The sequence below is a fragment of the Vulpes lagopus genome, chromosome 11, assembly GCF_018345385.1.
Source record: "Vulpes lagopus strain Blue_001 chromosome 11, ASM1834538v1, whole genome shotgun sequence".
Taxonomy (NCBI): Eukaryota; Metazoa; Chordata; class Mammalia; order Carnivora; family Canidae; genus Vulpes; species Vulpes lagopus.
In genome coordinates this window covers 72561306-72582737 of record NC_054834.1, presented here as the reverse complement: position 1 = coordinate 72582737, position 21432 = coordinate 72561306, and the positions used below count along the sequence as shown (strand labels likewise).

Genomic DNA, 21432 nt, shown 5'->3' with positions numbered 1-21432 from the left:
AGCAGACCTGCTTCGGGGTCCGGTGTCTCGGGGGCTGTGCAGCTTTCCTGACACTGGCTCTTGGGCTCAGAGGCCCCGAGTTAGGTCTTGTCTGGCCGTGAGGGCAGAGTCTGGTGGGAAATGATGGGGGGGGCGGTGCAGGGCAGGGGATGCTGGCCCTGCAGTGGACGGAGCTCCAGTCGGCCTTGGGCCTCAGCTGGTGGAGCAGAGGCCCGGTGACCTGGTGGAGCAGAGTGCCCCAGAGCTGCCACATTTGCTCTCAGCAGGACGACGGGCAAGACCGGGAAAGGCTGATCTACTTTCGCAACCTGCCGGAGGCTCTGACCTCCCTGCTGGTGCTGTTGACCACTGCCAATAACCCCGACGGTGTGTGAGGAGGCGGCACGGGGCCTGGGGGTGGGCGTGCTTCGTGCGGAGCCTCAGCGCTGGGCTCTGGGAGGCAGGAGTGTAGAGGGCTTTTTTTATCGCTGGGTGGAAGATGAAAAGGAGGATGTTGGGTTCTCTCCCTCACTCCTTCCTTGTTTTTCTTTATTTGTCTCTTCTCTTTTCCTTCCTGTTTCCTCTTTTTTTGCGTTATTTCTCATCTCCTTTGCTCCCTTCCCTCCTTCCTTTTTTCCTCTATTCTCTTCACCTTGTCTTTCCCGTCTCCTGACTCTACCGAGAAGCTAAGAGTGAACAAGGTGACAAATGGTGGTGTGTTTGGCATGTTCCCTGGTGGGTTCATCTTTGAGGCCCAGCCACTTTCCCTGTCGCCACCTGGGCCCAGCTGTGGGGTGTGGCTCGGCCCTGAGGTGACCAGCCCTGGGTCTTAGGTGGCTGTGGTGCTCATGTTTGGGGTTATGCTGGGGCCTCTCTGCTTGGGCCAGGCTGTGGCCAGGATGAGGTGCTGTGGGCCTTTAGGGCCTGGCTGTGGCCTTGCCACCCTGGTTTGAGACTTTGGTCTTGGGCTCAGGGATGATCCCCCCATCAGAGAGACCTTCCCGGGAGGGCAGGCCCAGCTTCCACACCCAGAGAGAGCTGTGCAGTGGGACACCCTGAGCACTGTCCTCATGTGTCCCGTGAGTCTAGCAAATCCCCCAAGGAAGAGCTGAGCTATTGGGGTGCGGGGAGTTCACAGGGAAGCAGGTTTCAGCTTAGTGTAAAGAGGAGCATCCTGGAAAAGCAGTAAGTTCCCCACTCCAAGGGTGTGTGAACAGAGGCGTGAGGGTCAGCATTGGGACAAGAAGGCCTCCTAGGTCTCCCAGCCAGAGCCCTTCTTTTTGTTGAGAGGGCAGACTGTGTGGGGCCGTGTTGGGAATTAGATCGGAGGCTGAGGTTGTGAGCATGTTTTAATTTCTCCTAATTTCTTTCTCTCAGTTATGACTCCTGCGTATTCCAGGAACCGGGCCTATGCCATCTTTTTCATAGTCTTCACCCTGATAGGTAAGTTCCAGTGGATCTGTAGGGGTCACTTGGGACAAGATCCTGCCCCCAGTGGCAAGATCCTGAATGCTTAGGTGTGAGTGTGGTGTCCCGACCCCATGACTTCACCTCGGTGTGCCCTCCTTGCTGAATTCCCCTCAGTGTGTCCTCCCTGACCCTGTGTCTTCACCTTAGCGCATCCTCCCCGACCCTGCGTCTTCATCTCAGTGCGTCCTTCTCAACCCCATGTCTTCACCTCAGTGCGTCCTCCCCGACCCCGCGTCTTCACCTTAGTGCGTCCTCCCCGACCCCTCGTCTTCACCTCAGTGCGTCCTCCCCGACCCTGTGTCTTCACCTCAGTGTGTCCTCCCTGACCCCGTGTCTTCACCTCAGTGCATCCTCCCTGACCCTGTGATCTTACCTCAGTGTTTCCTCCCAGACCCCGTGTCTTTACCTCAGTGTGTCCCCCTGACCCCGTGACTTCACCTTGGTGTGCCCTCCTTGCTGACTTCTCTTCAGTGTACTCTCCTTGCTGACTTCTCAGTATGTCCTCCCTGACCCTGCAGCTCGCATTAGTATGCCCTCCCCAATCCTGTGTCTTCACCTCAGTGTGTCCTCCCCGACCCCATGTCTTCACCTCAGTGTGTCCTCCCCGACCCCGTGTCTTCACCTCAGTGTGTCCTCCCCGACCCCGTGTCTTCACCTCAGTGTGTCTTTCCAACCCTGTGACTTCACGTCAGCGTGCCCTCCCTGTTGACTTTGACTCCGTGTGTCCTCCCTGACCCCATGATTTACCTCAGCGTGCCCTCCCTGCTGACTTTGTGTCAGTGTGCCCTCTTGACCCTGTGACCTCATCTCAGTGTACCCTCTGACCTCGTGACTTCGCCTCACTGTGGCCCGCCTCGTGGTTTCAGTCTGTGGCCACCAATAGCCTCTGTCGTCGGTGGCCGTGGCTGGGCAGGCCCGGTGGCAGGTGTTTTCAGTAGATGAGGACAGGGAGGCCTGCATGTGGACCAGGTCCCTGGCGGGACTGATGGGCTCTCCCTGCTCTGAGGTCATCCAGGCCCTGCTCACCAGCCCCTGTGGGTCTGCTGTGCCTGTGTTGGCCCTCTGGGGCCCCTGGGTGCTGCCCCTAGCCCTGGGCCCCTGATGCTGCTGCTCCTTGTGGACTCTGCCCTCTGCCTGTTGCTCCCCACTGACTGTGGCTTTTTCACGTGAAGGAAGCTTGTTTCTGATGAACCTGCTGACGGCCATCATCTACAATCAGTTCCGGGGCTACCTGATGGTGAGCCGGGCTGCTGTTTCTGCTCCTCTGTGAGGAGCTGCCCCTGGAGGCCCAGCGGGGCACGGCTACCGGGTGGGCCCAGGGGGGTGGTGGTCCTGGGGTCTCTGCACTGCTCTCTGGCTCCCTCCTGCCACATCCTCCCCTGAGGGGCCATTCCCTGCTCCCTCTCCTCTAGAGGGAGGCTGTGAGGTCGCAGCTCCACCGCAAGTGGCCCTGAGCCTGCCACGCAGGAGAACTGGGCACCCCAGATGGGCGCCTTAGTGAATCCATGGGCCATGAAGAGTCTGGCTGTTCCTCTGGTGCCCGAGGGGGTGAGAGCTGCTCCCCAGCTGCAGGCAGGCAGGGTGCCCCTGGAGGCTGCTGGGCACCAGCCAGGGGCGGGGGGGATGTGTGGCGGGTGGAGGCCCAACCCCACCCCTCAGAGCCATTTTCCTTGTAGAAGTCTTTCCAGACCTCCTTGTTCCGGAGGCGGCTGGGAGCCCGGGCTGCCTATGAGGTCCTCTCCAAGACCGCGGAGGGGGAAGCCCATCCTCAACGGTGAGTGCAGGGCTCCCGGGGCCCTTCTCCCTGGGGAGATGGGGGCCGCTGTGGGGAGGGAATCCTTAGGTGCTCCATGGAGCGTTTCCTGGCTCTCTGGGGTCTGTGCCTGATTTTAGTGCTGCCTCGGAATCATGACAACACTACATCCTTGGCACTGCAGGGCTGTCATTCTCTGGGTTGACTCATTTGTCCTCATGACCCCTGGAGCCCGTGGGTTGATGAGGGCTGGCTGGCTTTGGCCCTCCCCTCTGGCCCACGTCCTTCCTGCACCACTGTGCTTGGCTGCTGGAACCTGTGGGGCCTGGGACGGATGTCTTTGCCTCCGCCTGGTCTGGAGGTGGTGTCTGGAAGGTGATGATCCCGATGGCTCATGAGCTGCCCTGTCGTATCTCTTTTGTACTGCGTACCACTTCTGAGCCCCGTTTGCTCCTCTTGAAGGCAGGACAGTAGTGTCTTTGGGGATTTTTAGATGACGGAGGCCCTTGTCATTGCTCAGGGCCACTTAGTCACATGTGGCACAGCTCAGGTCAGAGGTGCGGGTGCCCCAGTGGGCTGTACCAGCTGGGCTCACTGGGGCGTGGGTGTCTTCTTCGCAGAGTTGGGGTGAAGCCCCAGGACTTCCTGCAGGTGCTTCAGAAGGTCCAGCTGGACAGCGCCCACAAACAGGCCATTGTGGAGGTACCAGAGCCCCCTGGTCCTCTTGCCCTCCCCAGCCTGGGCTTCTGGGCCCCTCCTGATGGTCACCTCAGCCAGCTGCCCCCTTTCAGCACAGGGCTGTCATTTCAGATCACCTGGGGCTGGCCCAGGCCGGGTGGGGCTGGGGATAGTGCACCTTCCTATGGCGGCCCTTCCTCCCTTCCCAGCTGAGCCCGGCTGACTTGCTTCCCTCTTTTGCAGAAGGTGTGTGACTATGGTGATGACCTGCTGTCAGCTGACGAGTTTCAGAAACTCTTCAATGAGTTTGACAAAAGGGTGATCAAAGAGGTAACTGGTGCCAGGCCACCTGGGGGGAGCTGGGAAGGTTACAGCACCTATTGGTATTGATCACCTGGGTGACCGTTAATGGTCAGTGCCAGAATCTGCCTTCCTGAGAATTTTGGTCCCTAGGATGACAGATGGGAACAGAGAGCGCTTGGCTCTTAGAAGCTGGGATGGTTTTGTCAATCATGAAATTCACGGACCACAGAGAGTGGCCTGGGTCACGTCTGACCCATAGGAACCTTCCAGAGGGTTTTTCCTGTCTCCATGACAGACTTATACTACTTCCATGTGTCCTTCCGCAGGAGAGTCCTGAGTTTGTCCAAAGCCTTCATATTTTTGTCCTTGATACCAATTTGTGAAGTCACCAGATGAGCCTCGGCCTCCAGCTCAGCACTGCATCTGCAAGAGCCCTGTTCCGTGTTAAGCTTTCAGTTATTAGTGTGTAATTGTCACATATTTTTTCCCAGAATAGTTTTTGTCCTGTAGCACTTTGTGTCCATTTAGATGGCTGCCTTATATTGTGGTTTCCCTGAGCTGTCTGTGGCCATTTAGGTTCTCTCTAGCTTTCTTTGGTGTTAAGAGACGACTGCGATGAACATTTTAGTGTGTGCAACTGTTTCCATGTTTGAGATTATTTTATTAGGCTGGACAGACTTGGATAAGACAGGAGGTAGGAAAAAAGTCGAATTCCAGAATAAGGTGGTATGGGCAGTGGCGGGCTCCCTGCAGCCACAGCCTCCTGCAGGCTCGTGTTTCTGAGCCTGGGTGTGTTCCCTCCGTAGCACCCTCCGCAGCCCGAGTACGGGTCTCCCTTCCTGCAGAGTGCCCAGTTCCTCTTCAGCCACCGCTACTTTGACTACCTGGGGAACTTCATCGCCCTTGGGAACCTTGTGTCTGTTTCTGTGAGTGCAGGCTTGCCCTCGTGTGGATGTGGGAGGTGCCTCGTTGCCCACCCCCTTGGCCCCTGCCCCTCCTCCCAGCTCCCTGACTGGCCGTGGCACCCGGCACTGGCCTGGGCTGGTGAGCTGCCTGCCGCTCTGGCTCTGCAGGTGTTCTTGGTGATGGATGCAGATGTGCTGCCCGAGGACCGTGACGACTTCGTCCTAGGGGTGAGCTCTGGGGCCGCGCTGCTCTCAGGCGTTTGCAAGGGTGATGGGAGAGTCAGCGGGAGCAGAGGGCACAGCCTCCCCCTCCCTGGGGCCCTTCTGGTGCAGAGCCACTCCTTCCATCATGGGGTGCTGCAACAGGAGTGGGTGCTGGGCCTGGGAGAGGCTGGTGCGGTGCAGGCCGCAAGTGTGCTGAGGCGTCTTCCGGGCTTCTCTGGCCCTGGGATTGGAGCTTCCCCCTTGGGGCTGCTTCTCAGCCAATGCTCAGCCCTTTTTGGAATTGTGAGCTCTTTTCTTAACATTACTAGGTCTTGTCAGTCTCCTTAGGAATTTGAAAACCATTTTTTCATTTTGGATTTTTAAGCAAAATAGCAATACCCCTATGTTATTTAATCCCAGAACCCTAACAAAGCAGGTATTTTAAAGTTATTTTAATGAAAGATCTTGTGAACAGTGTTAAAATTGATTGAAGTGAATGTTCTTTAGTCATGTAGGAAACAGCTTGATTTGTCTAATGTAAAACTGTCACAGAATGTCACGTGTATTAAAAACAGAGAGTAGACTTTATCTAGCGTAAAAATGGAAAAAATGGTTTTCCTGACCTGATGCTTGAAATTTCTTTGTTTTATACTTTAAGAAAGTCTTATTTCCGTTGTACTTTATTTCTGGATGACACTGGAAAGCTTCAGTCTCCTAGTGAGTAACTCACTGTTGGTTTTTACTCTTGACAAAATCAAGTTGGATGCAGTTGACCTATATTTTATCTTTTTTTTCAAAGATTTTGAGAGAGAGAGAGAGAGAGAGAGAGACAGAGAGAGTGAGAGAGCGTGTGAGCAGTGAGGAGAGGGAGAGGGAGAAGCAGGCCCCCCCCTCCCCCCGACTGAGCAGGGAGCCCTGTGTGGGGCTCAGTCCCAGGACCCGGGATCATGACCTGAGCCGAAGGTAGTCGTTTTCACCGGTGGAACCGCCCAGGTGCCCCTAGAGTCCGTCTTCTTTAGCAGTAGTTGTTAAGCATCATAGTCAGCATGACTGGCTGTGAGGGGCTTCTGGTCTCGGGAGTGCCGCAGGGGGTTCTGGGGTGCCTGCAGAGTTCCATCCTGCTCTGCCCTATGGTAATGGCTCAGGACGCAGGGTCAGAAATGTTCTTCCTGCCTTAACAGCAACCTCTTCATGGGTGTGGATGGGGCAGCACTAACAATGGGAAATTTAGGCTGGACCCCTATGCGAGGTGACGGCAGTGCTCATCTGACCCCTCGTGGCCCCCCCCCCCCCCCCCCCCCGCCGTGGCTCTGTGCACCCCGGGGGAGGTGCCGTGAGGCCTCCATCAAGGGAAGAGGTCCTCTGTATTTTACTTACTGGCTTCAAACAAGACAGAGACCCAGTGGCCTGTGGTCACCTTAGATGCTAGAACTCCTCTGACACTCCCTTCCCCCGAGGGAGGCCCTGCCCATGTGCGTTGTTAGAGGTCGCCCTGATGTTCCCGTGGAGATGGGGACTGGAAGAGTGAGGGCAGAGCACCGGGGGCGTGGGCTTGGGTGGCAGCCACGGGGAGGGAGCCACGTGCCAGAACAGGAGCTGGTGGGATGCGTGGGGGGTGACCCAGGCCTGCAGGCACAGAAAGGATGTGGGGTGGGAGATGTGGGGCCAGGTGAGCATGCGCTGGGGGTGCAGCTGTGTGGGTTACCCTGAGGCCAGTCCCCTGACGGGGGCATGGATCAGGAAGGGGGGCACTGCAGACGCCCCATGTGTGTGGGGGTGGGGACACAGGCAGAGCAGCCCTGAGAGGCACGCGGAGCAGGTCGGGACTGAGCACTGGGTAGCTGTCCTCCTTTCAGATCCTCAACTGTGTCTTCATCCTGTACTACGTGCTGGAGCTGCTTCTGAAGGTGTTCGCCCTGGGCCTGCCAGGGTACCTGTCATACTCCAGCAACCTGTTTGATGGCCTCCTCACCGTCGTCCTGCTGGTAAAGTCTAGGATAGGCCAGGTTGCGGGCCTCTCCGGGTGGATGGTGTGCTCTGTGCGTGCTCTGTGCTGTGTCCAATCTCAGGCTGGCTCTCGGGAGCTGAGGGCCCCAAGACCTTGGGCTCCTGCCTCCAGTGGCAGAGGGCTGGCATTCCTGTGAGCGGCTGTAGGAACCGGGTTTCCACCGTGTCTGAACGTCGGGAGGCAGGCTGCCTCTCCCGCCCCTGAGAGGGGCCTCGCTGGCTCACCAGCCCCGGCCACAGAGCTCCGGACCATGGGACCTTGTTGTGGGTGGCAGGAGAGGCAGGGGTTCAGGCACGCTTTCCCCAGAAGCTGTGGGAGTAGAGGGTCACGCGTGGTGTGTGTGTGTCAGCAGCCATGCTGGTGCTGCATTCATTCGTGTTTCTAGGAACTGCGGGCCCCTTGGGACGGGGGCCTTTGGTCTGTCCTCAACCTGGGCCCCCCGCCAGCCTTTCCGGTATCCCGCCCTCCGTATGTGCGGGCTGCTGCTTCCTGAGACCTGAGAGTCTCTCAGCTGCAGGAAGTCCCACGTTTGGAACCAACTCATGGGGTCGAGGATAGAGCTCTGACTTCTCCCCAAATCCCCCTTTGTGGGGAACGTGTTACACACGAGCTTTATAATTCATTGGAAAGCCGCCTAGATTAGCGTTGCTGTAGCGATGCCTTCTCTTCTTTTGTAATTAAAGGTTTTGGAGATCTCAACTCTGGCTGTGTACCGATTCCCACACCCAGGCTGGTATGTGACTGCAGAGAACCGAGGGAGGCTACAGCAACCAGCGCCCTGTTAGGCCCCAAGGGGGGGTGCGCTCTCTGCGGGCCTGCCTGCTCGGGCCACTTGACTCCCGGGCCAAGCGCCCGAGTGTTAGGAGAGCTGGCGGCTCAGAGCCTGGCCGCTGAGGACTGTGGGTGCAGACCCCTCTCGTCGCTCCTGGGGAACATGTCCTAACTCGCTGTCAGAATGATAGCGTTCCTAGAGCCTTGACAAGTCTCTAGGGGACAGCGGCCTCGGCACCAGCACCAGGGTGGGGCGTGCGGCCCCCAGTGCCCTGGGGAGTGGAGATGCCCAGCTTAGGGCTGGCGGGATCCCTGAGCCCTGGAATCGGGCTGGGAGCTGTGTCACCTTGGCCTGTCACCTCCCACTCTGGTCGTCGGGTTAGCCCCCTGTAAGATGATGGGGGCCAGGGCTGCTGTGAGTCCCACTACCCCTGTTATGGCCACATAGCAGTCTAGATGTCTGGGTGCCTTGAAGTGTGGTGGCTGTGAGGTCGCGGTGCCCAGGACATAGCTGCCCCTGCAGTGTATGTGTGCTGGCCTCACTGGCCTTGGGCCTCTTGGCAGCTCTGGTATCTTGGTATCTTTTTGGGCCACCTCTGTTTTAGTGGAGCAGCTAGAAGGTGCTGGAGATGGGGAGTGGGGCTGAAAGACTGGCTGTTTAGGGTCAGCTGCTGCAGAGCCAGCCAGGAAGGTTTTATGTCAGGCAGACAGTTGGGCTGGTGCTGTCCTTGGCAGGTCCCTTGTGGCCTGGCGGGAGTCCCGGCCTCAGGAGCAGTGGTCCCCTGTGCCGGGCAGCTAGCTGTAGGGCTGGCTTGTTGGTAAAGCTCACTGAAAGCCCACCGTGTACCTTTGTCTGAGAATCACAAGGGGAGTGTCCTGTGTGCGAGTGGGTTTCAATTTAAATAGGAATGAGAGCCCAGTAAGCCCCTGAGAAATACCAAGAGGGGCTGGGACATAGAATGGGACCACAGGACAGGGGATGGGGTCAGGAGCCAGGGTCAGCCGACAGGGATCTCAGATGAGGTCAGAAAAAGGGGTGAAATAGGGCTGGAGTCAGGGGACTGGCTTGGGAAGCAGGTCTCTTCTACTTCTGTTGGGACCTGAGCTGGGTGTTCCGGCATCTGGAACCTGAGTGGCCTCCTGTGTAAGGTGGGGGGTATGATAGCCGAGGTGCCACCATGAGGGGCTGTGCCCTGGTCAGTGCTTTCCTGGGCTGCCAGGGATGTACCATCCAGACTTTGTCCTGTACCTGAGACGGAGCACCCTCCCCCCCCGCCTCGCTCTCTGCATCTCTGTGTCTTCCTGTTGCTGGCATGTTGAGGCTCTCCCAACCAGTCTCTTGTGTGTCTCTCCAGGAAGCCAGAGATGCTGGGCCTGCTGTCGCTGTGGGACATGGCCCGGCTGGTGAACATGCTTATCGTGTTCCGGTTCCTGCGCATCATCCCCAGCATGAAGGTCCGTGGATGTCTGACCCCTGCCTCGCCTTCCCACTGTCCTGCTCCCACTGTGACATTGCTCTAGAGAGTGGCTGAGCCTGACCAGGGAGGAACTGAGACCAGGACTGTCCCTCTGGCTACCTTGGTCCCCTGGGGATGTGTCCCCTGCCCTGCTGCTGGGTGATCCAACCCTACATTTGTGGACGAGGAGAGAGAGGGCCAGGGCTGGAGCTCTTGGAACCACCTTGTTCCCAGGTGTCCTGAGGTTCCCAGAAGGCCATTGGCATAAGCTCTTCATAGCTTCTAGTAATGAGGGGCAGAGGTGGGCTTGGCCAGGGCCCTCTACCCCAGGCCCCCCAGTGGGAGTGGGGCATATGGTTGGCTGGGGTGTGCATCTCCAGGACACCCAGTGCAGGAACCCAGTGGCTTGTGACCATCTACGAGCCTCAGTTTCTCTCCCTATACCCGCAGGGAGTGACACCAGGCTTGAGGGGAGGGGGCCGGGGAAGCAGGGTATTTAGGCCAAGTGCCCACTCAGCACAGAGGTAGAGTTATCTCCTCCTGTTTGTTTGCTTAAGAATTTTCCAGAAGAAGAGAAACCCAAGGACATGAGACCCCTTCTTATTTGTCCAGGTCCCTCCCCTGTGCTTATCTGTCCTTTCGTGTGCCTGTGCTGCCTGGGGCTACCTGTTACCTAGCAGAATTTCCCATGTGAAGGTGGCCTGGGGACCCTGGGTGCAGATGGGATGCTGCACCAGGGACTTTGTGCATGCCACATACATGCATGTGATCACACACGTGCACACATATACCCACATGCATGCATATGCCCTTACATAGCCCCACACACACGCGATCATGCATATGCACACACCCACACATATACATGTGATCATACATGTGCACACATATATGTGATCAGTGTACAAGTCATATATATGTATGTGATCACAATGTACTCTTACATGTGGTAAACACATGAGCACATAAGCCACACAGTTCACAGGCATGTGATCACACATGCATACACATGGCCATATATATGCATGTGATCACAAGTGTGATCATAACTGCACATAAACACACCTGAATCACATATTCACATGGTCATAAGTACATGTAACCCCAACACAGCCATGCATATCACACAGCCATGCGTGTAACCACACAATATAATCACCCACTGGTAACACATGTACACACTTAATCACATGCATACATGACAAACGTACATGATCCAGAAGTACAATCTCACATGTACACACAGCATGTAACTATACTATATACGTGCTGTACCCTGCATGCACATGTGCTATATCCGCACATAACTGTACCCACACACAGTTACATGTACACATGCAAGCGCGCCTGTATGCTTGCACATAGTAACGTGCATACACACGTGCATCGTGGTGTCTCTCTGTCGGCATCTAGCATTATGATCTAACATCAGGTGGGGTAAACAGGCTAATTGGAAAGCTCAGGTTTACGTGTCAGGGGAGCAGCCCTCTGGAGCTGGGGTGCCTGGGTGGGTCTCTCAGGTTCCCTTTCTCAGACCTGATCACTAGGGCTGACCTGGATACCTCAGGCCTGTGCTGCTTTGGAGCCTCCAGACCAGAGAGGAGCTAACGCAGCCTTAGTGGGTCACTGGGCAGTGTGATCTGAGATCCTGCAAACTGTGGCTTCACCAAAGGGCCTTAGAATTGAGACACATCTAGTGTGTGGGGTGTGCATGAGTGTGTATGGGTACATGCCTCTGCATGTGACTGGGTGGGTGGATGGGGATGTATGAGTGTGTGCGTTCCAAGTGCATATGATCATGTGTGGGTGTTTATGGGTGGCTATGGGGTGTGTGGGTTGGTAGTTCGCTGGTCCTGCCCTGGTCAGGGTCAGGGCAGTGGGCAGGGTTGATGTCTCCTCGGTGGGACCAGGAAGAGTAGGGCCATGTTTTCCTTCTGTCCTCAGCTAATGGCTGTGGTGGCCAGTACCATCCTGGACCTGATCAAAAACATGCGGGCTTTTGGCGGGATCCTGGTGGTGAGTCTGGGTGACAGGCTCTGGCTGTCGGGGTGGGGCGTGGAGCTGGCTTTCGATTCCGGGGAGTCTGGGCTCTGTGGGAGGCTGCAGCTCCCAGTGGGTGATTATATAGTGAGCTCGTGGCTGGCTGGTTGCTCTGGAGGAAGGAGGGCACTGTGTTGGGGTGGCTCTTGTGTTGTGTAGGCCCAGGAGGCCGGAGTGCCCCCTGCCGTTCCCGAGAGGCGACCTCTGGGCTGGTCTGTAGGAAGCACTGCCCAACCACACTCCCTTTCTTTGCCAGACATCCTGTTGGTCACTTTTGAGTCCCTCCATTTTTTGGATCACGGGTCGTAATGAGACACTGACTTTAAAAAGTGTGAGGGGTACTAGGGGGCCCTGAAGCCCACACAGACCCAGATGGGGCTTTGGTCAACCCGCCTTGCCCTGAGCCATTGTAAGACCTCCTGCCGTGTTGGCTGAGAGAGAGCCATGACGTCCCCTGTCTCCAGAGCCAGGCTTGACCTGAGGTGCTGTTGGCTCTGCTCACAGCCCAGCCCATGTGAGTCCCTGGTGCTGCTCTAGGCTCGAAGCCCGGCAGAAGAAACGGATGCCCAGAAGGGCCTGGCTTTGCCAGGACGTGTGCCCCTTCCTCTTCCCCTGGCATGTTGGGGATAGGTGGGGACAGGTCGGAGGCCATTGGTAACCTCTTCTCTCTGTGACATGAGGCTGCTGGGTGGTGCTCCTTGGGCGTCACCTCCTGAGGAAGCCTACCTGCCCCTCCCCTGGGACCCCTTACCCTAAGACTGCACAGGGGTCCTTCTCCCCCCTCTTCCTGCCACACCTGTCCTGGGGAAGGGCGGATAGCCTCGCTTCCTTGGCTGCCTTGGTCTTTCCCCTTGGGTTCCAGTTGATCTCCGTGGCTCCCCTGGTGGTGGCAGCTCCTCCCTCCCTTCCCTCTGGGGGAGGTTGGTGGCCAAGAGGGGGTACTCGGGAGAAGCCCCACTGTTCCCTGCGGGAGGCCAGCAGTGCCTGTAACTGGGAATAGTGTTGAGGGCTGGGAACCTGCTGGCTCTGTGGGTCTGTCTACCATGGCGCTGAGCAGCCTCGGTGCTGCCTCCCTAGGTAGTGTACTATGTCTTCGCCATCATGGGCATCAACCTGTTCCGTGGTGTTGTTGTGGCTCCTCCTGGAAATGGCAGGTGAGGTGGGGCCCGAACATGCCAACGGAGTGTCTCTAGGGGTGCAGAGGAGCATGAACCTGGGTGGGGCTCCGGGATGGGGCTCCTAGTCCCTCCTCTGCCTCCCCTCCCCACCCTGCCAGGTGCCTTCACATAGAGTCTGTACTGAGAGTTTCTGAAGCCTACTCGGCACTGTAGCCCCCACCCCTCTGCCCCTTAGGGACCCTCAGGCCAGGCCCACACAGCCAGACCTGGATGGAGGCTCCATTTCCCAGGCGTGTCTGTGCCCCTGGCCCCTAGCATCCTTCACAGCACCCCCAGAGATTGGGGGCCCTGGCTTCTCCCTCTGACTTCTCAGGGCCCACACACAAGGGTTCTGGCTGTGCAGGGGCTGGGGCAGTGCTGAGGCGCCTTGGCATATGTGTCCTGGTCCCTACCTCGACCCGGCTTGTCCTGTCCCACAGTCTGGCCCCTGACAACAGCTCAGCGCCCTGCGGAAGCTTCGAGCAGCTGGAGTATTGGGCCAACAACTTTGATGATTTTGCGGTGAGCCTGGTGCCCCCTGCTCCTTGAGACCCTTGCCTTCCCGTCGCCCTCCCCCTGCCCCCCTGGACCCTGCATCTGCCGCCCCTCAGGCCGCCTTGATCACTCTGTGGAACGTGATGGTGGTGAACAACTGGCAGGTGTTCCTGGATGCCTATCGGCGCTACTCGGGCCCGTGAGTGACCCCGGCTGGGAGGTCCTCCACCATCATGGTGCAGGTTGCATGTCCTGTGTCCCCGCCGGTGACCTGGGGTTTGCCTCTTTTGGGGACTGCTGGGAGGTGGGTTCTAGAGAATTCCACTGCACTGGGAGCCCTGGAGGCAGGCTGGGGGAAGGAGAGCCTGGAGCTTGGCGAGCTCAGCCCTGGCCCAACAGATGGTCCTGGGTTCAAATCCCAGCGGCACCTCTCAATGGCCATGCTACCTTGGCCACTCATTGACCACTTCTAAAAGCCTCTGTCTGGGCATCTTGAAAACGGGAGTGGGAGCATCACAGAGTTACCGGCTGGACTCACAGTCCACGGTGCTCCAGCTCACACGGCTCCCCGAAACCACAGGTGGCCTTCTTGCCTCCACAGGTGGTCGAAGATCTACTTTGTGTTGTGGTGGCTGGTGTCATCTGTCATTTGGGTCAACCTGTTTTTGGCTCTGATTCTGGAGGTAGCCCAGATCCCTGCCCAGGTGGCCTGAGGGGTGGTTTCTGAAGGGCTGATGGTGGCATGAGGCTGCTGGCTGGGCCCACCTGGACTGGGGTGGGATGGGCTGTGCTGGGTTCCATCAGGTGCTCAGTTCAGGCTGGGTCCTGCCCTGGGGCTTGGCGAGGCTCACCCTGGCTGCTGGGAGCCTCTTTGAATGCCTGTGACATTGGACCTGGGGGGGGGGCGGTTCTCAGCCTCTGGGGGGGGGATTGGGGCAGGGCTGTGGGTGCTGGGGCAGGGCTATCAGGCATCTGGTTCCTGCAGGAGTGGGCCCTGGATCCCAGTGTCCGGGTTGGGCTCAGCTCTCCCTATGGTGGATGCCTGGCCGACCCTGGAGGGGAAAAGGCTGGTTCCTGTGGGATTCACACACTGGCCCCCTTTTCTCCTGTTTGCCAGCATTTTCTTCATAAGTGGGACCGCCGTACTCACCTGCAGTCTCTTGCCGGGGACCAGGAGACCAGCTATCAGATGAGCGTGGAGCTCCTATTTAGGTGCATGATTGAGGAGGGGGCTTCTACTTGGCCTCTGCAGGGAAGGAGGGTGAGGCAGGGAGGGGTGGGTGGGCGAGCATCCTCTGTGACCCTGATGCTCTCTACGAGCTGCAGGCATCTTGCCGCCCTTCTGCAGCCCTGAGCTGGGGTCAGGGTCTGGGCTTCCTGTGCCCTGCTGCTGGGGGTGTGCACTCTGTCCTGCTCTCTGATGAGCACCTTGAAGGCAGTGTTCTCATGTGCCGTTAGTCTCCAAGGGATTCTGCTGGTGGGTGTAGGCAGGGGGCCCTCGCTTCCCCACGGTGACCTTGAAGTCCGATCTTTGCTAGTGAGGAAAGTGCTCCCTCTGCAAGCATGCGCTGTGTTGTGGCCCCTCTGCACTGCCCCACGGGCCAGCATGCAGGGGCGTCTTCTCGGGCTTTTAGGGAGACCGTGCACACATTGCGGAGATGCTTCTAAGCCCCCGTGTTCACTAGTGCACATGCCTGGTGATTGCTTTGTGGGAAGCAAGACTGCATGCCATCCCAGAGGTCCCCAAGTGCCCCCTTGTCTGGAGCTCCCTGGACATCTCCCCAATCCCGCAGGGACGTCCTGGAGGAGCCAACGGAGGAGGAGCTGGTGGAGAAGCTGAGCCACCATCCGCACCTGCAGCTGTGCAGGTGACACCCAGGTGTGCCGTCCTGGCAAGGGCGGCAGATGGCGATGTGGCCTCAGGAGATGCCAGTTGTGGGAGGTGGCTGGCTATACCCAGGAGAGACTTACCCTCAAACAGACGGACAACGATGGGAGCTACTCCACCCGCCTGAGGCTGGGGTAGATGTGCAGGCCCTGGTTTGCTGCCATTGAACAGAACCACTACTCACCACCAGTTTTTCTTTGCAGCCCCTCGGAATGGGGCGCCTGTGCTTTGGGTGGCCTCTGCGCCATGCTGCTCTCTTATAAGCTGCTTTGGTGGGACTTTGATTTTTCTAAATGCAGAAGAGAGTGACTCCGCAGGGACCTTTCAGACCGTCTGGGAAGCCGGAAGCAGCGGCCTTCCTTTCGGGCCCTGCCATTTCTGTGGTGCCTTCACTGCTGGTGGCCTTAAGGGACCAAAGCTGCCTGCCCCCCCCCCCCCCGCCCCCGGGGACCTACATAGGCCAACTGGCAGCTTTCCAGGGCATTAAGTTGGGGATCCTGGTGGTTTTACATAAGGAGAATCTTAACTATTTTATTATTTTATGGCTCATATGAGTGTGATTGGGTGTATGTCTTCATGGGTCAGAATGCCAATAATTTTTATCCTGAAGTCTTGGAAAGAATGAGGTCGTTGTTCTTATTGGGACACAATTCCAATCCTGCTTCTCTCTGGAACAGGGTGGCCAGGTAAGGTTGTTTAGGTTGTGCACTGCAAACCTGGTTGCAAGGGTGTGTCCAGCCTTTGGGACGTCTCCAGGGTGAAGGATACTTTTTTCTAATTTGCACAAAAGCACGTGTGAGTCAGTGGTGGCTCTCCCTATAGGTCCATAGGGTGTGTGGCAGAGGAGGCTAGTAGGTCAGGGAGGAGGGAAAGTGAATAATGTGTGAGAGGCCACATTGGTGCTCGAGCTACCATGGGTCCAGATTAACAAATGGTTGTCTCTTTATAAGGGCTGACTTGAGTGATGGGTGGGAGCTCGTGGAGGTCCCTGTTGAGGATTGGGATCCTCATGGGAGTAACTCTGGGATTGATTAGTGATGTCTGCTCTGGGCCCTGGCGGGGGGGTGGGGGGTGGTCACAAAGCACAGGCGCTGACTCCAGTCGGGGGAGAAGTCATCTCTGTCTTCCAGCTTCTCAGGGAGTGGGATTGGAGGAAAGTGACTAGAAAAAGGCACCCCGGGGCTCGGTTGTGTCACGTACCCACGTACATTGCACTTTCAGACTCTGGAGTTCGGATCCTGGGTGTTGATGTGCTACCCCTTGGGTCTGGGGGATCCTTGGGCATAGTGAGGCCACTCTCAGACCTGTCCCCTCTGCAGCCTGCCTTCCGGGAAGGCTGGTTGGGTGGGGAGCACCTCATAGAGCAGCGACAGCCTGCACGCCCTGGGGAAAAGGGTGAGGGCCTGGCAGCTGTGTGCACTCTACTGCCAGCCCCTCATCCCCTACCCCCAAGGTCTGAGCGCCATCTGGTGGCAGGATCAGATTCACTCTTAGTGCAGGCTGGACCCCCTGACCCCCAGGGCTGGTTCATTGCTTTTCCCAGGCTAACTGGGGCCATGGAGTGTGGCCTCTCGGCCTGGGCTGCAGGCTTGTCCACCTGGAGCAAGCAGTTGCAGTGGGCGCTTGCCAGGTAGGATGTCACGCTCCCTGCCCTGCCTTGTGCAGGGCCCAGCTCTGACTGAAGGTTTTCTGCCTTCTGTTTCATGGCTTGTGTGCAGAGGAGCCCCCTCTGGTGATTACTGTCACGTGGCACAGAGTTCTGGAGGACCCACATTGCACTCTGGGAGACTGTGCTACTCAGAGGCTGGCTCTGCCCTTGGGATGGAGTAACCGAAGCTGGTGCCGTTGTGTTGGTGTCTTCTGACCACAAGCTGGTGTCTCTTGGATACTCGGGGTGGGGAGGGGGCACTGACTGTCCCCTTCCATCAGTTTCAAATGGTATCAGCTTTGAAGCCTTTGTCCCCTTGAGAACCAGGGCTGAATTCATGGTTGAGCTGGAGCTGAGCTTTTGGTTAAGGAGAGCGGGTCAGGTGGGGGGTGTCTGGCCTGCAGCTCCCAGCTGGGTGCTGCACTGAGAGAGAACATGCACTCACCTCTCAGACAAACCCTTGCAGCTCTGGTCGGGGCTTGTGTTTTCTGTGCCTGCGGTGGCTCCCTCAGCATTCTGGCTGGCTTGAGGTGCAGGGGGCTTAGCCCTGCTGGACTCTGGAGTCACCCAGGGCCAGGCAGGAGTCTGGGACACCTGGAGTGGCATCACTGCCCCAGGGGAGTGGGGATGAGGCGGGAGCAGGAGGCTGTGTGCCCGGAGGAGCCCTGTGGTTTGGGGCAGGCTCCAAGGAGGGGCCTGTTTGTCTACAGGCTGGGGAGCCCTGGCCTGCTGTCAGCAAGAAGCTGAATGGAGGCAGGTGGCCTGGTGGAGGGGGGAAGCCCAGGGAGTGAAGGGAACTGGCTGGAGTGCCCATTGGGGCAGGCCCGGAGGAGGGCAGGGTGGTGTGGGTGCCTGTGGGTGACGGTGGGCTCAGAGCTGCACACACCCAACAGCAGGGCCTTGGGTCCTGGTCATCGATGGCCCTGGGGTCGGGTGTGGGGGCAAGGCAAGTGCGTGGGTGGGCAGCAAAGCCCCAGCCTGCCTGGGAGGCCTGAATGCTGCCCAGCTGGCACTTGCAGCCTCCACATTGAAGGGTTCTCACCTCCCCTCCTGCCCAGCTCAGGGCCACCAGCTGCCCTGGGCCTCTGCAGGTGAGCTCCTCAGGGGTCTTGGTGCCACCTGCCTGCTTCCACTGACCAGGAAGGGCTGCAAAGGGGCCACTTCCTCTCCCCTTGATCCCCATGGAGGCTTTTGCCCCCACCCCCTGCCCCTGGGGAGCCCTTGGAAGATGCAGTTGCCATTTCTGAGGCTGAGGAGCACAGAGGTCATGAGTTTGCTCATGTTTAACATGGAAGCAGCCTCAGACTTAGAGAAAAGTTGCAAGTAGAACTTTCTTCTGGAATCACTGGGGGGGGTTCCAATCCCCTTCACACTCCGTGCTTAGGAAGGGCCTCCAGCAGACAGGCACACGGGAGTGGGGTCACCTCAGTTCCTGCTGGCTGGCACTCCCTCCACTCATGGCCATTCTGAGCCTCCAGTTAGGTTCCTCAGGCCCCAGGTACCTCAGGCCCCAGGGTCGCCTGTAATCTTCCCGGACAGGTGACCTCGGCACTTGAAGGTCAGCTAGTGATTGTGTAGGAAGGTCCCCAGGTTGGGTTCATGCGAGGTGTCCTTGTGAGCTTGTTTCTGTGGTTTTTGTAGGAATATCACAGAAGTGCATCCTGGCAGGTGGCATGAGATTTCAGTTTGCTCCATGGCTGGTGCCCACCCTGTCACTTGGTGTCAGCAGTGGTGGCTGGGCTGCCTGGCATAAAGTTACTCCTTCTCCCTTTGTGATGAACAGGGTGCCCCGAAGCTATGTGAGCATCCACCTCACCAAATTTCCTTTAGTTTCTCCTCCCTCCTGTGCTCATCTGTGCACACTGTGCTTTCTTCCATTCAGTGGGCTACATGCAGTCTGTTGCTGTATTTTATTTCATGCTCAAATTCTCCTTTGGCTAGTGGGAACTGCTTCATCTAGCTTTTGCGTCCATTTGCTAGGACCTGTCATCTTTTGAATGCTTCTTTGCTTTCTGGCAGGAAAAGATGTTCTGGGCTCATGTTGTGCTTTCTCTGCCCCAGCCCTGGACGCTGTTCCTTTAAGCAAGAATAGCATCTAGGAACCAAGATGTAGGTGTGAGGTGTGCCTACTGCATGGGTATTGCTGTGCCCAGGTTCTCTTGGTAGATAGAACTAGGGTATATATACATGCATCTGCCTATGTGACTGTCCATCTGTCCATCCATAGGTCCTTCATCCGTCTATCCATTGATCTGTCAATCATCTATCCATCCGTCTGTTCCATCCATCCATCCATCTGCTGGTCCATCTGTCCGTCCATCCATCTGTTGGTCCATCCATCCATCCGTCTCTCTCTCTCTGCTGGTCCATCTCTCCATATGTCCATCTATCCATCCGTCTCTCCATTCATCCATATGTCCATCTGCTGGTCCCTCCATCCAAATGTCCATCTGTCCATTGGTCATCCATCCATCCATTAGTCCGTCTGCCCATCTATCCATTCATTCACCCATCTGTTGGCCCATCCATCCATCTGTCCATTGGTCCATCCATCCATCCATCCAATCTATTGACAACTATGAGATCATGCCGATACTCCATTTTCAGACCAACGCCACAGGGCACATCTGGTTTTCTCTCTCTGTGGTTGCTAACCCTTTTTTTTTCCTGAATGTTCGCATTTTCCTTCATCTGTGCACTCACTTGCTTATTTCTCTTGTAAATTCTCGTCTGCCACTGCCACCTCCTCCCCACAGAGATGCCCTTCTCACCCCATGTGGGCGCCCTTTGGATGCCCTCCAACCACAAACCTCCAGGAAAGAGCTTTCCAGATGGAGAGATGGTATTGTCAGGCCCCTTAAAATTAGGAGTAACAAAATTAGAACCTGGCCAGCTCATTAAAATCAAATAAATATGTAAAAAATGTAAACATTAGAAAAAATATGTCTCTTTATTCATAAATAACATGATTGTCCATATAGAAAGGCTACAATCATTGAACAGTAAGAATTTGGCAAAATGGTTTGCTGTAAGATTGATACACTGAAATAAATTGTTTTTATATAACAGCAACAAACTCTCATAAATTTCTTTTAAAAGATACTGAAAAAAGTATTATTTATGTGAGAGTAAAACCTTCAGGGTCCTTAAAGGTAACATTGAACAAGTGATGTTCAAGGTCTTTATACAGAAAATTATAAAATGTCATTAAAATCCAGGACTGTGGGCTTGAGGCGAGAATGCTGAATACCCAGTTACCACATGGCAGTCTCAGACACTCGGCGCTTACCTGCTCTTGGCTCTGCAGGCCGCACTTCGCTGGGTCCTCTTCACGGCTGGGCTCCTGGGTTCTCCGGGAAGAGCCCATGCCTGCACTCATTGTGGTTGTCAGCCGAATTCGGTTTCCAAGGTGAAAAGGCTGGGGCTGTAGGTGATAGCACTTGACCCCATTTCCTTGTTGGCGGTCTGCAAAGGGCTGCTCATAGGACCTGGAAGCTGCTGGAAGCTGCTGTGTTCCCTGCCACACGGCCCCCAGCCCTCAGAGTTAGCGACAGAGAACTTGCTGTGAATCTAATCCCTCACCCTTTGTGCCTCTGCTGCAGGAAGAGCCCTGACCCTTTATGGGTTCACCTGATTAGGTCAGGCCCACCAGGATACCCTCCCTTTCTTGAAGTCAGCTGTGTCATAGTTCAGCACCCAACCCCAGGAGTGACTGTGGCATCATAGTCACGGGTCTGCCCAAGCCTGGTGGGAGGGCCATATACAATGGTGAGGGTCACTGGGGGCAGCTCAGAATTCTACCACAGTTGTCCTGTTCGTGGTCAGAAAGTTGATATTATCAATAGGTCCATTGTCCCCTGACTAATCCATAGATTTGTTAAAGTTCTAAACATAATCCTATTTTTTTCATTAAGGTTTGATAAGCTGATTGAAAAATTTACATGAAACTTACGTGCAAAAATAGAGAAGCGTATGGTTGAGGATCTCGGTTTGCCAGTGTTCCGGACTCACTCTGAGGCTCTGGTGACCAGGACAGTCTGGTGCAGGGGCGAATGGAGGGATGGAGTGAAGAGCCCAGAACTGCCGGCGGCAAGGGGCTGGGGCAGCTGGGAGGCCCTGTGCACCACGGGGGGCCAGAGTGGCCTCGGTGGGCGTCTCTGTGGGCTCTCCCCCCGGGCCAGCAGGTGCATAGCGCGGTGGCTGTGGCAGAGCCGGCAGGATGGGGCCCTGGACCTGGACCTAGGCCTGATCTGTTGCCGGGACCTGAGAGTGGGGTCTCAGCAAGCGGTTTGGGGCCTTTCATGTGGTCTCCTCCGCTCAGCACAGCAGGGAGGAATCTTGTCTTTCACCAAAACAGCCAGGTTTCGGTTTTCTGCCCTAGAGATAATTGGTGGTTCTTATTAAAAGGTTAGCACAATGCATTGTTTTTTTTTTTTTTTTTTAAAGTGGAAGGTAGGCACACCGTACTGCTCTTAAAAATGTAAGAAGGGGGCGTGCGGCTCGACAATGGCCTTCACATCAAAGTGGCCAGCTGACGCCATGGGCAGTGTGCGGGCAGCCCACCCCAGCCCACTGATCGCACTGGCGGCCCTGGCCATTCTGGTAAGACAATCAGAGCCACCCCAGGGTGGTGAGCCCACACCTGCAGGGACCTGGGCGGCCTGGCTGCTGCCCCA

The 21432-nt window shown here is 56.7% G+C and overlaps 1 protein-coding gene across 4 annotated transcripts in view; it reads left to right on the top strand.

Moving 5' to 3' along the window:
* Window positions 1-19824, top strand: part of TPCN2 (two pore segment channel 2) — a 32224-nt gene extending 12400 nt beyond the window's left edge. For 2 of the 4 annotated variants that reach the window (XM_041721888.1, XM_041721886.1), the window contains 18 exons: window positions 264-366; window positions 1357-1422; window positions 2622-2686; window positions 3126-3223; window positions 3823-3904; window positions 4124-4210; window positions 4990-5109; window positions 5257-5316; window positions 7149-7277; window positions 7984-8033; window positions 9427-9526; window positions 11473-11544; window positions 12646-12722; window positions 13166-13247; window positions 13337-13419; window positions 13822-13903; window positions 14338-14432; window positions 15014-19824. In XM_041721888.1, the coding sequence (XP_041577822.1) occupies window positions 264-366; window positions 1357-1422; window positions 2622-2686; window positions 3126-3223; window positions 3823-3904; window positions 4124-4210; window positions 4990-5109; window positions 5257-5316; window positions 7149-7277; window positions 7984-8033; window positions 9427-9526; window positions 11473-11544; window positions 12646-12722; window positions 13166-13247; window positions 13337-13419; window positions 13822-13903; window positions 14338-14432; window positions 15014-15092 (1530 nt within the window). In that variant the 3' untranslated portion in view covers window positions 15093-19824. The remainder of the gene's footprint in view (window positions 1-263; window positions 367-1356; window positions 1423-2621; window positions 2687-3125; window positions 3224-3822; window positions 3905-4123; window positions 4211-4989; window positions 5110-5256; window positions 5317-7148; window positions 7278-7983; window positions 8034-9426; window positions 9527-11472; window positions 11545-12645; window positions 12723-13165; window positions 13248-13336; window positions 13420-13821; window positions 13904-14337; window positions 14433-15013) is intronic. The other 2 variants (XM_041721887.1, XR_005982652.1) reach the window with 2 other exon arrangements.
* The last annotated feature ends 1608 nt before the right edge of the window (window positions 19825-21432 follow it).